At 48.5% G+C, this 16,070-nt stretch overlaps 1 protein-coding gene across 3 annotated transcripts; it reads right to left on the minus strand.

Annotated features, from left to right (window-relative positions):
* Positions 1 to 1,404: 1,404 nt before the first annotated feature.
* Positions 1,405 to 14,236, minus strand: SLC25A48 (solute carrier family 25 member 48). Of its 3 annotated transcripts, XM_065690688.1 has the most exons (8): positions 13,926 to 14,236; positions 12,863 to 12,906; positions 9,793 to 9,864; positions 8,988 to 9,240; positions 8,029 to 8,277; positions 6,713 to 6,846; positions 3,848 to 3,977; positions 3,226 to 3,313 (listed from the first exon to the last, which is right to left on the minus strand). In XM_065690688.1, exons 1-7 carry the CDS (start codon positions 13,969 to 13,971, stop codon positions 3,855 to 3,857), a joined length of 921 nt encoding a protein of 306 aa, XP_065546760.1. In that variant the 5' UTR covers positions 13,972 to 14,236; the 3' UTR covers positions 3,226 to 3,313; positions 3,848 to 3,854. The 3 variants fall into 3 exon arrangements, with proteins under 3 accessions (XP_065546759.1, XP_065546760.1, XP_065546761.1); XM_065690687.1 differs by lacking the exon at positions 3,848 to 3,977 and having other exon boundaries at positions 1,405 to 3,313; XM_065690689.1 differs by lacking the exons at positions 3,226 to 3,313; positions 3,848 to 3,977 and having other exon boundaries at positions 6,760 to 7,189.
* Positions 14,237 to 16,070: the final 1,834 nt, after the last annotated feature.

Raw genomic sequence — 16,070 nt, forward strand, 5'->3', positions numbered from 1 at the left:
AGCCAGCATCTCATTAAGTAATATGAGGTGTTGTAAGAGCTGGAACACCACCATCAGCGTGAAAGTCAGGCAGTTACAGGTTTGTGTGAGGCATGATAGGTCTCAGTATGCTTTCATATTCCAGGCCAGAAGAGCAGAGAAGTGGGTATCCTGGTTCTTCTATTCTGCCTAATCAGTTTTTACCTATTTCAGCCGTCACTGCATTTAATGTTAGAAATATGGGGCTCTGAGCATCTGTGAACAAGCCATCAAGCAGATGGATTCTTGCACTCCATTGTGCATGGTGCTGGGGAATGTGCCACCAAGGGTAGGTCACTGCAGCCACTGACAGAAGATTGGGTCCATATCCTGAATTCCATTGATACCAGGGATTTTTTTGTGTAATGCAATGACAAAATCACCAGCATACGCAATCAGTGCCCTGTACAAGGGACCTGAATCAGCTGCATGTATGGCTGTTTGTCTGCCAGGCAAGGCAGTGTTTAAAATCCCATCACCAGGTCCCCAAAGAGGATTCCTTAAAGCTCCTAATTTCTATCCATAGATAATGATATTAGTATTATCTCTACAAATTAATATATTTGATATATCATAAAGAAAACCATTGACAAAACACTCACCTGTCAAGTCTCTGTGTGCATAAATGGTAATTGCCATCCCTCATCTTCGAGGCATGGGGCTGACGCCCTGCAGCATCACGCAGCCCCCAGCCCCACTCCTGGACCTCTTTCCTCAGTGACACAGCCACTGCTTCAGAAGCAAGACTAAGATATTTGTCAGGCTCCGTGTGCTGGGAACCCCCGTGATCCATCACAGCAATGGGTACAACCATACCTCAAAAGCTGCTCATCCCAACCCTGCTGCTCCTGACCCAGCATCAATCAGCCCTACCTCCTGCGAGGCTGCTGTCACCCTCGAATCCAAGGGGAATACACTAGGGAAGCCGTTGGCAGGGCTGGATCACCCCAAAATCATCTGTGCGGTGCCCAGTGGGGGGCTGCCTATTGAGAGGGGAGCGTGTGATGCTCTGACAGCAAACCTGGACCTGGGGTTGAATGGACCACGACAGCAGCAGCACACGGCCATCCTCTGCTATGGATGAGGTTGCCATCATGTGGCCAAAGCTTTGTATTCACTTCCCAATCACTTCATGTCTATCTTTTCCCTCCGTATGGCAGGGTGGCTGGAACTGGATGATATTTAGGGCTCCTTCCAACCCAAACCATTCTATGAATCCATGATCCTAAATCCTGGGCATCCATCTCAAAACTGGTTTAACTGGATGAAGAAATCAGGAAAACTCACCATACAGCTCCAACGTGGGTCTTAGGGCTTTACATCTGGGGAAGCACTGGGCAGACCAAACCTGGGCACTGAGAGGGCAGGATCATTCACATACACACCTTGTTGCAAACCTCAGCAGTTTAATTAATTCATTCCATTTTATGGTGTATATAATGTATAATGTGGGCAGATTAGCACCACCACTTATTTGCATTGAAAAACAAGCTTCCCCAAATATTATCCTTGGAGACATAGGATATTATGCATCTAAAGAACATGGTTTACATCCATGTGCATTAAAAGAGGTAACATGGAATAGGTGAAACCTTAAGTGCAGCCAGCAACAAATTCTTTTGTGAAGGTTCATTCCGTTTACCCATACTGTTTGTCAGAAACAGTTCGTGTTCTTGTCAAGCTCAAAGGCATCGTGAGCCTCCTCACCTGCATGTCCTGAGATGAAGCAACACCGGCTCTTTCTCCCACATTTAAGGCCAGTTTTGGGGGAGGCCACACTTCTGGTTTTAGTTCAGGCCCCAGTAAAGAGGAGCCCAAGGTTGGGAACCCCATTTATGAGTAATGCTCAGAAACCTGAGGTTTTAGGCACTTTTTGCTAAGGTCTTCAAGTCTTGTCACCAGTTCCTCCATTCACCGAGGGAAGAGGACAGAGGAGTTTCTTTTCCCTTCTCCTCTATAAAGAAGGAAGCCTGGACGGCTGCTCCAGGTTGTCTTCAGAAGCTTTTCTTGATGGCATCTGCTAAACCCATCATTGTGGGACTTTTCCTCTGGAGCTCTTCACCAAGATGGGGGAACCACTCAGTGCTGTCCCTGAATGTCCCTGATGCCACATGTCCCTCTGCATGTGAGGCTGTTCTCAGCCTCTCCTGCCAATGCCACCCGAGTCCTTTTATCCCAGCAGAGATGGTTCTTCTTGGGTTTCGGCACCAGAAGCTCCATGCTTAGAAAAGCAAGCATGGAGATACTGAACAGCATAAACAGAAATAGCCACAACATAAAAGACCTTGGAATAGTTGAAAAGCTGAGGTAGACCAAAGAGAGACCTGGGGCTGCCCCAGTTGTCTCAGCAGGATTGCAGCAAAGAGCTGGACGTCTGAAGCTGGCCTGTGTATTCTGGAGAACAGTTTGGGATAAGCTCTGCATCCCTCAGAGACCTCCTTTGGTGATGCAAAGGGATGCATGTAGGATTTGGCAGCTGGCAAGTTGGACTGTTGTATCAGGGAGATCAGGTCAAACAAGTCACCTCTAGCAGGTCCCTGGAGGGCTACACAAGGTGAGTTAGGTAAAGTAATAGCCAGCCATCTGTATGACTTGGTTTATTGTTTTCTGAAGAAAAAGAGCAGCTGAGCCTCTAATTTAACATCCTCCCTTTTCCCAATTCAATTTATACCTTAGAAAACAAAGGGGTTGTTGAAGCCCTTCACATTTTTTCCGTGATAATGTGTTAAATTGTGGCAAACTGGAGAGTTCTGCGATGGAAACCACAAGTATCCATTCGTATGGGTAGAGTCATCCATTCCTTTGATCCTGAAAGCAAGCCAGGATTTGGTGGGAATCCAGCCCTTCCTGGACCAGAGGGCCCTGCACACCCACCTCACCTCCTCCTTTCCTTGCTCACAAAGAGGAGCATTATATACTGTGCCATACAAAAGATGCTGCTTGGCTGATGTTGGTGGGTTGGTTTGGGTATATCTCACTCATGGGTAAGGGAAGCCAGTTGTTCTCTTGGCTCAATAGGAAAATGTCATTGATGATAAAGCCCAACACCACCATGGGGATTATTAAGGTGCTCTGAGACAACAGAGGGAAAGATTTGATAAGAAAACAGTCTTTGGATTTGATGGAGCTGGTGCAGTTATCAGTGTCCTCCAGGGACTAAGTCCATGGCAGAAGAGAAAGCAGATGCTGTCGGTGCAGGATGAGAGTCTTCGGTCAGAGCAGCTGATCCCTCTCCAACACCACACTGCTGGTTTGGCTCAGGACAGTAGGAGGCTTCCAGGTCTTCCCAGCAACACTTTGGGAATAAGAAAGAAGGAGGTTTATGAAGTACTGCAGGAAAGAGCTGAGAATGAGTATTAAACTGCTAAGAAGGGTCTTTAATTGGATATTTTTAATGCTGCTCCTTTACGCAACCCTAGGTTTATGAGGGAAAGAGTAAAACTGACTTGATGGTGAAGACACTTCAAAAGGGCTTAATTTCAGGTCTTTGTGGGAGGATCAAGGGAGGAATTGATACTGTGCAGGGACTTTGGTGAGAATCACATTTCACAACTTATAAAGCATTAGAGAATATTTTCCTTTCAAATTCTCTTTTGTGATTTAGACTGATCTAAACAATCACAACAATGAGATTGCAGTGAAATTCTAGGAGTCTGGAATAAAGCTTAAATCCATTGTCTGCTCCACATCCCACAGACCCAGATTTGAGAAGTGGCTATTCAGATGTAGGTTACCTGTCTTCCAGAGGATCTCTACAATTGCAACTCCATTTGATTCAAAAGATGAATTCTCTAACTTTAATCAAGCTAAAGGGTCTTTATGTGCTGACCTGGAAGTTAAGGATTGGTCTCAGTTTGGTCTCTTTTCATTGCTTTGAGGGAAAGTTCATAGCCAAGAAACATGGCTGAACACATTGGGAATCCTCGCACTGCATTGACCGTGATGCCCCTAAAAAAGACCTGTTGGGGATGGAAAAAGGTTAGAGCATAGGAATATATGGGGTCTTTTAAGAAGAAGAAAACAGTGAATGAAGTCATAGTGGGATTCTGAAGAACCAGAATCTACTCTTGCTTCTGGTCATTGCTGAAGTCTGTGCTGGAAAATGGAAAAGCAATGGCAAAAGTCACTGGTTTGGTATCACTGAGCTCTGTGCTCCCATCTGTATCTGCCCACAGGAGGTACAAGAGGTAAAGGGTAAAAAAACATCCTTGTGTATAGCAGAAAGCAAGAAACCCAAAATGCGTTCCAGTGTTGTCCTAGCTAGCTACAGTCCCTCCTTTCCTTGGCACAGACAAGCACATTGGGATCATACAAACCCTGGGGTACAACAAGGAGGCTGTTGGTTTCGTGCAGCAAATGCTGCTTCCCCGGGCTGGGTCTGTGGTTGCAGAGGAAAACCAGGTTTACTTTGTACCTTGCTGAGAACTGGCTCTCACCACCAGCTTTGGGGAAAATACTAGGTAAAAGCTGGTATTTTCACATAAGGGTTCCTAAAAGCCAAGCTTGGGTATCCCAGCATTTTCTTTCATTAAGATAACAAATACCTGCAGCCAGTCTTCCTCATTCTGCTCATATACGGGTTTTGAAAAGATGCTGGCACTTACAAGAGTGAAAGACCCTGTGGCTCTTGGGTGCTTGAACAGCAAAGTGCTTTCTGGCAAGTGGAGAGGGGCCCTTGTTGCTCCTATTTACAAGACAAGGGTTGCAGGGAGCATCTCTGCTGGCCTGTTTCTCACAAAGTCCCTGCTTCAACCACCCAGGCTCATCACTGTGGTCACTAATCTAAACACCTCATGTTCAAAATGGGCTTGAAAAGTCACATCAGCAAAGCCAGCCCCCTTCCAGGCTTTACAAAGGCAAAGCTCCCATGGCTGCTGTACAGAAGTGTGGAATATCTCAGCTCCAAGACCAAAAGCCCATAGATTAAAGTGTCAAATGAGCATTTCCCTATACTGAGCTCTGCTAAACACCACCATATCTTGTATCCAGTAAATCCAGTGCATGGTGCTGCCTTGCACAAGACAGAATTAAAGTATGCTCACATATCTTAGGATGGAGTTTGCAACATGAAATTGCAATATTGGGATATTTAGGATATTATTGATTTATTGGGGTGGTTTATTTTGTTAGGAAAATAGCATTTTCTGGGAGGAAATTCCATTTTCTTTTGCAGTATCCAAGCAGTAACACAAAAGAGCCAAGTTAAAGAAGAGTGAGGATTTATGAAGGAAAGGCCAGAGTCATAAGCTTTTCTCATCAGAATGAACACACCCGACTATGCAGAAAGAAGAGGGCTGTGCTGACTTGGTTGTGCGTATACAGGCAATTACTTCCAGCACTGTCAATGCTGTTCCTTTGTCCCCAGAAGAAAACATCCAAACCTGAGTTTGCCATTTACCAGTTGTGTGTCTCCTTACAAGAGAAGGATCCTGTCTTATCATCAGCTGCTATGCAGTCCTATTGCCAGCTTTAGTCTGCGTGCCAGGCATGACAGCAACAAAACTGCAAGCAGCTTGGACCTCCAACAAAAACAACTGAGTGCCTGACTGACTTGTTAATATTCAGGCAGGACAAGGCAGGTAGGGGATGAGGATGGAAAGAGAAGGGAAAACGCAGGGAAATTCCCTTTTCAAACACACTGTTTTACTGTGAAGCCACATGCCAAACTGAGCACGCAGGGCAGGCAGCCTGCATAGAGCCTGACCCTCCAAGCGCAGTCTTTAGCATCTCTCCAGGTACTTGTGCTTCATATCAAAATGGCTTTCTTCATTTACCAGCAAAACCCAAACCAGACTGCCGGCCCAGTGTCGGCTGGCACAACATTGTGGCATGTTGGCACATACTGAAATCACACCGACTTGTGATTTTGGAGCTTAGTTTTCTTCCTGTAACTTGTTACTTTTCCCTCCAAATGTGAAAATCAGCACTTTGGAGCCAAAAGCCCACGTGATGTTTTGATGGCAGCTTAAATAGAGATTTATTTCAATATCAGGAGACATCCCTTCTCGTAACCATACACTGGCAATGCAATAAAGCTGTTCTTTACCATCCACCTTTAACTGAGGCAAAGTTTGCAGGCAGAACAAACATCTTTTATTACACTAAGAGACAAAGTCAGAAGACATGAGCTTGGTTTTGGCACACAGCCCTTCTTCACATTGAAAACCAAAGCAATTCTGATTTAAGAGCGTTTTCAGCCAGCTCTATCTTGGTGCAGAATGAGGGTGGGCAATGCAAAAAGCAGCATCAGCTCCACCAAAGCATTACCCAGGGCAGCCAAACACACCCAGGGTGCCATTGGAATGATCTCCCATTGATTTCAGTGTCAATGGGAAGCATTTGACCTCTGCATTTTATAGAGGCAATCACAGAGGCGAGATTTTCAACCTCTCATTTATAATAAGTCAAATCATACTCACAATTAAAGGCACTGACATGAAGTGTTAGTTTAAGTTAATTACACCAGCAGACTGTGACCCCCAGTCATTCATTTTTCATTGCTGTAAGGCATGTTATTACTCTCACTATTGGGATATAAAAGAACCTCCACTATAATTACCTACTGTCATTATTATAATCACAGTAATGGGCTTTAGCTGCCTCTCAACCCTGCAGAGAGGTTTAAAACATCCATCGTATTTTCCAATTAAAATTAAATGCCTAATACCCAGGCTTTACTTCAAATATCACTTACTTTTAAGCCCTCGTTCTGGTAGCTCTGCAAGATACAGTCAAGGGTCCCTTTGTACTTGCTCAAATAAACTCCATCAGCCTGAAGCCGACTTTTCACAACATCCATTGGAGTAGCAGTCCCCCAGGAGATGGCTCCTAGAAAAATGCAGAAGTATTTGAACAGTTTCTTCTCTATATTTCCTTGGGCACAGGTCACTGAACTCCGACGTTCACCTCTCCTCTACCCCATTGTATTCATGGGGTTCTCACTGCTCAGGTGCAGGAATGGTATTCCTAGGAGCAAAGCTCCCTGTTTCTGGATGGAGCACTGAGGTTTTGGGGGTGATGCTGGTAATCCAGTGCAGGCAGCCCAGGGGTGTCCTCCAGATGCAAATCTTCTGCTGTGCTTTTGGTAGAGCATAGACATGTTGTGGGAAAAGCTCAAGCTGCAGAAAACCTGGAATCCTCAGAGAATACTGTTGAAAAACCAAGGTTTGAGCTGACAAAACAAACAAGAGACAGCTCCATCACATGGAGCCAGGATTGAACCCAACACAGCTGACCTACCTCATCATTCTTATAAGGAAACAGGCCATTTACATTAATTAGGCTGCAGCTGAGTGGGATCTTTTGCCTCTCTGACAAGGTCAGCATGCAACCACAATGCACGGCCCAGTTGGACAGACAAAGAGTTTGTATGGACCAATATGAGTGTTGGGGTATGCTGGAGAACCTGCCCAGATGGGCCAGGGCTCTGTTTAGTTGCAGGAGAAATAGAGATGGCATTTTGTGATCATTACCTGAGCTAAAGATTGACTTTCGTTTAGGGGTCTGTGATTAGAAACAGCCAGGAAATGGGGAGTGGGTGCAGGGGTGACTTTATACATGGGAGCGCGATGAGAGATGTACATGTCAGTCCTACTACGGGTGTACACAGGGAAGAGTAAGAAGATTAATAACAGTCAGCTCTGCTTCTGCTGCCTGTGGGTAGGGCACACACCCTCCTGGTGGGCAGCCAACAGGTTGAAGTCCTCTTCTGGAGGCATCTTGGCTGCCTGAGGATCACTGGCAGTGTGATAGGCAGGCTGCCGTGGGACATCCAGGGAGATGAAGGCGCTGGCTGTGCCCCTTCTCGCTGACATTGAGCCTGATGAAGGTCTGATAACACAACTTCCATAACGTTTGCCAGGTCATAAAGAGCAGCTGTGGTGCCAGGAGACCTGGCCCTAGGGGAGGGAGCTTGTTCAGCCCCATGTCCTCTCCTGGTGACCCTGTAATCTCCCCTTGGATCCTTCCCATCCTTGTTTTGCCAGTGTTGTGAGAAACAAAGGTGCTTACCTGCTACTCCCCCTGCCAGCCAGATGGAGGAGGGATTAGGGGAAATGCATCCATCAGGGGTAATCCAGCCACAGAAGATTGTGTAAGGGATGAAATAGAGGCAGTACCCAGGAACATCCCTCAAAAGCATTGCTCCTGCGCCTCGGTATATTCCTGCTATCCCCTCCTTCTGTAGGACTGTCCTGATGCAGTGAATTGGACCTCGGTACACAGGAAATCCAGGAACTGTGGGCTTTAGTTTCATGTTTGCTGCAAAACAAAGAGATACAACTATTATAATAAATATGTTGCTACAGAACTGCTCTCAAAAGCCCACCATCATTGATCAGAAATCACTGCCGTCCATTTCTTTTCACTGGATCATTACATAGTGGGTGGGAAAAAGGTTTGAGAAAGGGAATGCAGGAGGAAGCCTTTTTAGTTTGATTCATAGAATCATAGAATCATAGAATCATAGAATCATAGGTTTGGGTTGAAGGGACCTTATCAATCATCTCATTCCAGCCCCTGCCACAGGCAGGGACCCCTTCCACTGGAGCAGCTTGCTCCAAGCCCCTGTGTCCAACCTGGCCTTGAGCACTGCCAGGGAAAAGACAGCCACAGCTTCTCTGGGCTTCCTAATACCTAATCTAAATCTTCACTCCTTCAGCTTAAAGCCACCCCTCCTTGTCCTGTCACCACATATCCTTATGAAGAGCCCCTTTCCAGATTTCTTATAGCCGCTTTAGGCACTGGAGCTGCTCTAAGGTGTCCCCAGAGCCTTTTCTTCTCCAGGCTGAACATCCCCAGCTCTCTCAGCCTGTCTTCAGAGATGTTCCAGCTCTCTGATCATCTTCATGGCCCTCCATTGCAGTGGCACAAGGCAGCAGAGAGCCAGGCCTTGAAGCAAAGCTGTCCTAAAGCTCCCAGTGAACACCAAGGACTGACAGAGAAAGGAAGAAGACGCTCGTTCTCCCTACCTTGGATGTACGGCTGCGTTTGCATCTGGAGCCTTATCTTTACCAGATCCACAGGAGTGCCGATGCCCACGGAGATGAACCCAGCCACCATGCTGGCCAGAGCCACGTCAGCAAGCACCGGTGTGCTGTCCGGGTCTCCATGCCGGAGCTGGCTGAGGAGCCGCTGCGTGTTGCTGAAGACACCGAACACCACGGAGCTGTAGACAGCCATGCTGGCCAGAGGGAAGGACATACCTTTGAAGAAGCCAACCACCTACCCAGGGAAGGGAGCCGGAGTTAGGAGGGTGAATGGGACCGAGCAGCGCAAACCCGGCTTGTCTATGAGGGTAGAGATGCAAATCCAAGTAGCAGATGTCTCCCGAGCCAACCGTTTGCGCAGGAAAATGAGTTCATACTGCTAAAGGCTTGTAAGGATTGTGCAGGGTACAGGATATGCTGGAAGCACAGAGACCCATGTAAAAGTCCCTGTTATGGACGGATTCTGTCCTAGCATCACCAGACTCAGCAAAATACCTCCAGCAGAGCTTTCCCAGCAGGTACATGCAAAAGAGCCACTGTGGATGTAACACCCTGACCCAAGGGAGGACATTTATCCCTCCATGCCAGGGATCTGTCTTTTCCCTGTAGAAGTACCCAGGAGCATTACCTAGAGTTAAGTAAGAGAAGAATGTAGGGATTTACAGGCTTAATTGCATCAACTTGATTGATCTTCATAAAACTGCTGGTGTCACCAGTGGTTTTGTATAATTGCTTTATGCGTTCATCTATTGATCTATTTGCATTTTCAGTAAGATAAAGTACTTACAGACTCATTTCTGTACACAGTGAGAACACAGCTGAGTGTATTTCCGTAGCCTTGCCCAGCTTGCAAACGAGTCTGCAAAAGACATCCATAAAATGTGATTAAACTCCCATGCTTCCAGCCCAGGGAAACTCATGCTACATAAACAATGTGTTTTTTGCTTTGAGAGCAAATCCTTCCTTAGTTGTAAAGAAAACAGAGTGATAAAACAAGATAGATGTGCATCCACAGGGCTAAACAGGACTGCAGCGGTCTGAAGCGTTCTGCAACATCTGGAATCGATGACTGCCAAATTACTCTCGAGTGCAGACCAGCCACCGTGGCCCAGCACAGCAGACTGGTGTGTGGTGCTCTCCTTGGCAAGGTCCTGTTCTATGTGGAAATTGAAGAGTGATGTGGTCCTCTCCATCTGGGGACTGTTAGTGAAGGCTGGGATGTATTCTAAAGACATCCATCTAAAGGTATTCTAAAGGAGAGGCGAGCTCCCCTGGGAGGCTTTCAGGGTCGTTCTGATCTAAAGTAGAAGATCTTAAGACACACATACGCTAAATGGAGCCGAAATAATTCAGCTCTGTCTCAGGAATTCTCCATGCTTCACTTAAAAATACATTTTTACATCATCTCCAACAAGTGTTTCTGGAAAGCAGTGGTTATACACCTTCCAAACAATGCCTACAACAGCTGTACGCAATGGTGTGTAAGTCACAACAAAGCCTGTATGATTCCACATACTTTCCCCTTCTCAAGTATATCATATAATCATCACAGAGTGGTTTGGCTTGGAAGGGACCTTAAAGCTCATCCAGCTCCAACCCCTGCCAGGGGCAGGGACACCTTGTACTAGAGCAGCTTGTGTCCTACCCGGCCTTGAGCACTGGGATTCTATGACCAGCACAATCATTTGGCAAGCACCCTACCAGTGGGGTGCTGCGGTGGGAGTACGCTAACAGGGCCACCTCTCGCTGTTCTCTGCTGCTGTCTGAACACGCTGAGTACCGCTGCTCTGCTCCATGCTTAGCCACAGGCCATGGGGAAGGCAGCAGCAGAAGCAGAGCCCTTACAAACAAGCTGGTACTCATGCAGTGCACAACACCAGCAGGCCCAGGCCATGGGGGCAGACCAGTGCATGCCATGAATCACACTGGGGGTGATGGGGATAGGGGAGAACCACTGAGGAGGCTGCCTACACCCTAAGCAGGCCAGGACAGGGCAGCCGCAGTGCCCAGCCCTTCCTTCCCTCCTGGCTTCATCTGAATGCTTAGCCCAGACATTTCCATTCTGTCTCCATGGGCTTGTTGTTTTTTCTTTTACACAGTAACCAGGTATTTAGAGGTTCAGGTTAATGCATTTTTTGAGTAACTGAGGGAAGCGGAGTGTCCTCGCAAACTGCTCCTCGCACACATGCCCCTCAGCCAAGCTGTTAACACCTGGCACTGCAATCCCTGCTGGCACCTCTCTCAAAGTCAATTGATACCAGCATGGATATTCCACAGGAAAAGTCTCCTTTTTGGTGTGTTTTCATTAGAAAGGGCTTTTGGGTGATGCCCAGAAACTGGAGAAGGCTCCTGGGGAAATGAATGCAATGTGGAGGGTGAAAAGTGAGTACATGTAAAACTATTCAGAGTGTTGCAAGGCTGTGGGAAAAAGCAGCTGCTTGGATTTGATGGAGGCTGCGATATGGGGAAGGGGCCAGCTGAAGGAGGAGACCTGCTGGATGGGAACCCTGGTGCGGGTACCACATAACCCATCCCACTGCCTCCTCCTTCATGTGGGGAAGGACCCCCCCCGCCCAATCCCCTGGATGCTGTAAATGCTGCTGAGCTGCCTCGTTGCTGGCTTAGTGCTGTGTAAAACACTCTCCTTTCCACCTCCCTTCCCCTCAATCTGGAAAGGCAACAAGTCTGCCTACTTGATATTCCCAAGCAACAGAGGTGTCAGCCTGGCAGTTGTCTTTATAAGCACCGAAGGATGGGCTCGTTCTTTCTTGGCATCCAGAAACCCAGTGCCTCCCAGCAGGATGCTCTCAGTAGCTGCCAAACTCCCCCAAGCCTGGCAATGATGTCCTGACCTCCAGCCTGAAGTGGGATTGCCTTGGCAACCCCTGGCAGAGCCAGCCTGTGCTGCCCGTGCCTATTGCTGGGATGGCACAGGCAGCTTTACAGCTCCGCTCTGTGGGGTCTGCATCCACCCTCACATGGCGATGCTCCTGGGACTGATACCACCTTAGCAGCTTAGAGAGGATAAGGCTGGCAACCATCTCCTGATCCCAGGATGTGTGCAACAGGGTAGCTATAATGGCTTGGGAAGGGATGTGGCATGGTTCTGCACTGGACCATCCTCCCCATAGCCCTCCAAGGGTCTCTAAGATGCAAAGGGGACCACTGGCTCTTGGGCTTGCCACATCTGATAACCCTGCCTGAAGCCAGATCAGAACCCATGGGCAGAGCAGTGGAAGGAACGAAAGGTCTCAGAAATGTCTATCACACTGTACAGAAAGAGAAACAGGTTCTTCCTCTATCTCCGCATCAGTGGGGTCAGTCAACTTTGATGGGTCAGGCTGTATTGTCTGCATCATGCTAGCAAGTATCTTTTTACGTGTCTAAATCCTTCCCTCTGTGAATAGTTGTCTTGCAGGAATAGTAAATACCGTGTCTCATAGCGCTGGGATAACCATTTCAGCACTCTGCCCTCCCAGCATTGCCAGCACTAGGAGAACACGTAAAAATGTGCCTGCAGCAAAACAAATATAGTTCCCCCATTGCCCTTTGAATACTTGTCTGTGGCAAAGTCCAATAAAACACTGTCCGAATTGTTTGTTAAACCACACATAAAGTAAAGCCAGGTTGGATTTTCAGCATTCATCCTCGCACGTATCAGCCAGTTCTTTTAGTTTCTCATTCAAAACAAGCACTGAAGAGGAAAAAAGTCTGTTAAAACATTTCTACCCAGGCTAAATTCCCCTTTGGGCTGATGGGGTGAGGGAGGATGTTGTGAAGCATCGTCTCGAGAGAGGCTCCTTGTCGGGGGGGGGGGGTTGTGTGGTGACAGGAGAACATGGTTCTAAGTGGTTTACCTTGATGGTGTCCAGGGGGTGACCAACAACAACGCTGGCAGCTCCTGGGGATGAAAACAAAGCGTTACACAAAACACTGAGGATGCTTTTGTGATAGGATGGGAAGCGATGGGTTTATAGGGGGGAAGGAGAGATTTCCATAGGAAATGTCCCTTTTTCTCCTGACATTATAACCCAAGGCTGCCTGTGGTCCAGTGCTGTGATGTAAACTGCTGGCTGCTCAGCCCCTGGACGTCCTGTCCCAGTCTGGGGGTGTGCAGCGACAGCATGGGGTCAGCAGTGCAGGGGGAGTGACTGCACTGCCTCCGCGCGCTGCAGGGATCCAAAAACCAAGCCGCTCACCTAACTTTTTGGCAGAGGCCCTGTGCTTTTAGAGTCAGCTAACCTACTGACCTGGTCAGGATCCATGGGCCATCTCACACCGCCTTCCCGAGCCTGGTGTGAGCAGCAGCCTGGGCAGAGCTCTGGTCTGTGGTGGACAGTGTGGGGTTGAACCTCTGTCTTGCTGCTTCTGCACTGCATCCCTGGCAGCTTAGCTGTGCACCTTATCAGCTATTAAACCCAGTGGGAGCCCTCAGTACCGGTACCTCTACACATCCTCACACTTCCTTCTCTTTCTGGTGCCTGTTTTCCCGGTATTTGCACACAGCATTGTCAGCAGACCGGATCAATATCCCTCCCCGGCCATCAGCCTGTTTGCCGAAGCAGGACCGTGGGGTCAAAGCCATGCAGCACCTCCTCAGGGTAGGGGACTGGGGGACCCAACTTTACCACTGCGTCCCCCGGAGCTCCCCTTTGGTGCTTCCAGCAAGGGGAGCCGGCAGTGTGCGGTCACAGCAGCATTGCACGTACCGGTACTTCAGTTTTAAGTATCCCGTTCGTGGATATCGCATTAAACTGCACTTGCGAGGCAAAGCAGGGCAAAGCAGAGCAAAGCAAAGCAAAGCGGACATCCGCTGGTGCGAGCGCGCCGGCCCGATGCGCAGTCCATGGGTACCACGGGGGTTTACGCTCCCGTTCCCCCTCGCTGCCGTCCTCCCCCCGAGCCCACCGCATCACTTACCGCCCACCCAGCCCGCCGCGAAGTCCTGCAGCTGCACGCTGTCCATGCCGCGCTCCGAGACCGCCCCGACGGGCGGCGGGTCCCAATTGCCCGGGGGTCCCCACCGAAGAGCGGTCCCCTCCGGGCAGGGGGTGACAGCGGACGGGGTCCCCCCCTACCCCGAGCCGTGGATCGCACGGAGCCGGCGGTCCCCGTCGGGCACGGGGTGACACCGGACGGGGCGGTCGCCCCGCGCAGCGGTCCCCGCCGGTGCCCGCAGCAGCCCCGCCGGCCGCCGCACGGTGTCTCAAGGCCGCCGTCACATCACGCACCGGGGCTTAAAGGCGCCGCGCAGGGGCCGGCGGTGCGGGGTGGGGGGGGGGGAGCGGTGGGACGGGACGGGAGGGGCGGTCCCGGTCGGGTGTAGGGAGGGACTGGGGTTTCTTGCGGGGATGAAGTGGGAGGTGAGCGGGGTCAGCGCAGGGTCCTCTGCACACTGGGGCTGGTCCCGTCGAGGAGCGGGGAGAGCAGCATCGGCCGGGCAACAAGGATGGGGGTTCGGGATGAAGGAGAAGAAAAACGGGGGGGAAGCACGCTATAAACTCCTAAATTTAGGAGTTAACCAGCCCTCCCAGAGATAAAGAATATAACTCACACAGCCTTATTCGACTGAAAAAACATCCCCATTTGCTTCGTTGGGATCACACTGCCTCATCTTTTCAGGAGATAGCCCCAATTTCTGTATTATCTTTTCAGGAGATAGCCCCAATTTCTGTATTGTGGCCAGTGATGAACAGTTGCTCCCTACCCCATTCCTTCTGCAAAGCATTCACAGTTTTCTTACACCTCTATTACCCATTTCTCCCCCACTCCCATCTTTCCCAGAGTCAAAGCCCAGCTCTGTTTAGTTCCCCTTTCACACAAGAGGCTCCTTTTCATCCTCAATCATATTTTAATAAACCTTTGAACAGGGCAGCCAGAACCACAACGGATGGGGAGGAACAGGCACTGAGCAGCTTAAAGACATTCTCTGTCTTGATCTCAACCCCTTTTCTGGCAATACTTGACGTGCCTTTCTGATTGATGCTGAAGACTGGGCTTGAATGGTTGATACCTGATGCTGAGCCCAGCCTGGCTGTCATACCTGTGTGGCACTTTCCATTAGTAAATCTTACTATCTTACCATCCATTCAAAAGCAAGACAAACCAGATCCCAAATATATTTGTGCCCACCGACTCCATCAGAAAAGTCCTTTTGGACGTCAGGGGCATGACTTTGCTCTGCAAAACATGCGATTGCCCTTTGCCACTGTACAGATACATCTGTCACAGCAGGCTGTGATTTACTGCAGCCCAAAGCAAGTTTTGTTCTATGGAGGTCAGATTTCAGCAGAAAGCAGTTCCTTTGAGGCTCTCTAAAATGATTGGCATCTGGTTTGCCCAGTTGCCTTTCTGGAATACCAGATTGGGGTTTGTGGAATGTTTTTTGTCTCTATATAGGGCTATGGAAAACGTTGATAGTTCATAAACAAGGCATCCTGAATGCCAAAATCCTGCCTGGAAATAGAAATATTTAAGTTTTACTTAAATAATTGACACTTTAATTTCCATTCATAAATTAATGTTTTCCACAAAAAGACCTTAAGACAACGGCCCTTTATGTGCCGGCACTGACACCCGAGAAACCTTAGCACTGGGCTGGCTGAAGGGAGCTTTTGTCTAGACATTGCTTATAGCAATTTGATATTAGGTGCCTGGTTATCAGCTCAGATCATCTACACCTGAAACTTGAGAGCCTTCAATGTACAGAACAATGCATGTTCTCCATGAGGAGGGTTTTCCTCCAACCCCAGGTCTCCAGTGGCACAGAGCAGGTTGCAGGGAGACTGTGGATAAAGGCTGGGGACAATGTGTGTGCACAAGCCCTGTGGAAACTTGTCAGTTATATGTACAGTAATACAGAAAGGGGATATTGTCCTCATTTGTCATGCATATTTTCTTGCAAAGCCAAAAGAAAAGCTGGCTGAATGAGGTAATTTTCCAGATAGCAGCATTAAACATTAATCCTCTTTAACTGTAACACATTTCCACTCCAAAATCAGAACATCTGCTAACGCAGGGAGAATAATGGAGATGGTCTTTGTGTGATGCTGCACTAAGAGTTGA

This window comes from Lathamus discolor, chromosome 10 (genome assembly GCF_037157495.1).
Source record: "Lathamus discolor isolate bLatDis1 chromosome 10, bLatDis1.hap1, whole genome shotgun sequence".
Lineage (NCBI taxonomy): Eukaryota > Metazoa > Chordata > Aves > Psittaciformes > Psittacidae > Lathamus > Lathamus discolor.

Coding starts and splice junctions, on each gene's coding strand:
- SLC25A48 (XM_065690687.1), bottom strand. CDS start 13,971: ATGGACAGCGTGCAGCTGCAGGACTTCGCGGCGGGCTGGGTGGGCG. Junction 12,907..13,925: donor CGCGGCGGGCTGGGTGGGCG/GTAAGTGATGCG, acceptor TTTCATCCCCAG/GAGCTGCCAGCGTTGTTGTT. Junction 9,241..9,792: donor CTGTGTACAGAAATGAGTCT/GTAAGTACTTTA, acceptor TTCCCTGGGTAG/GTGGTTGGCTTCTTCAAAGG.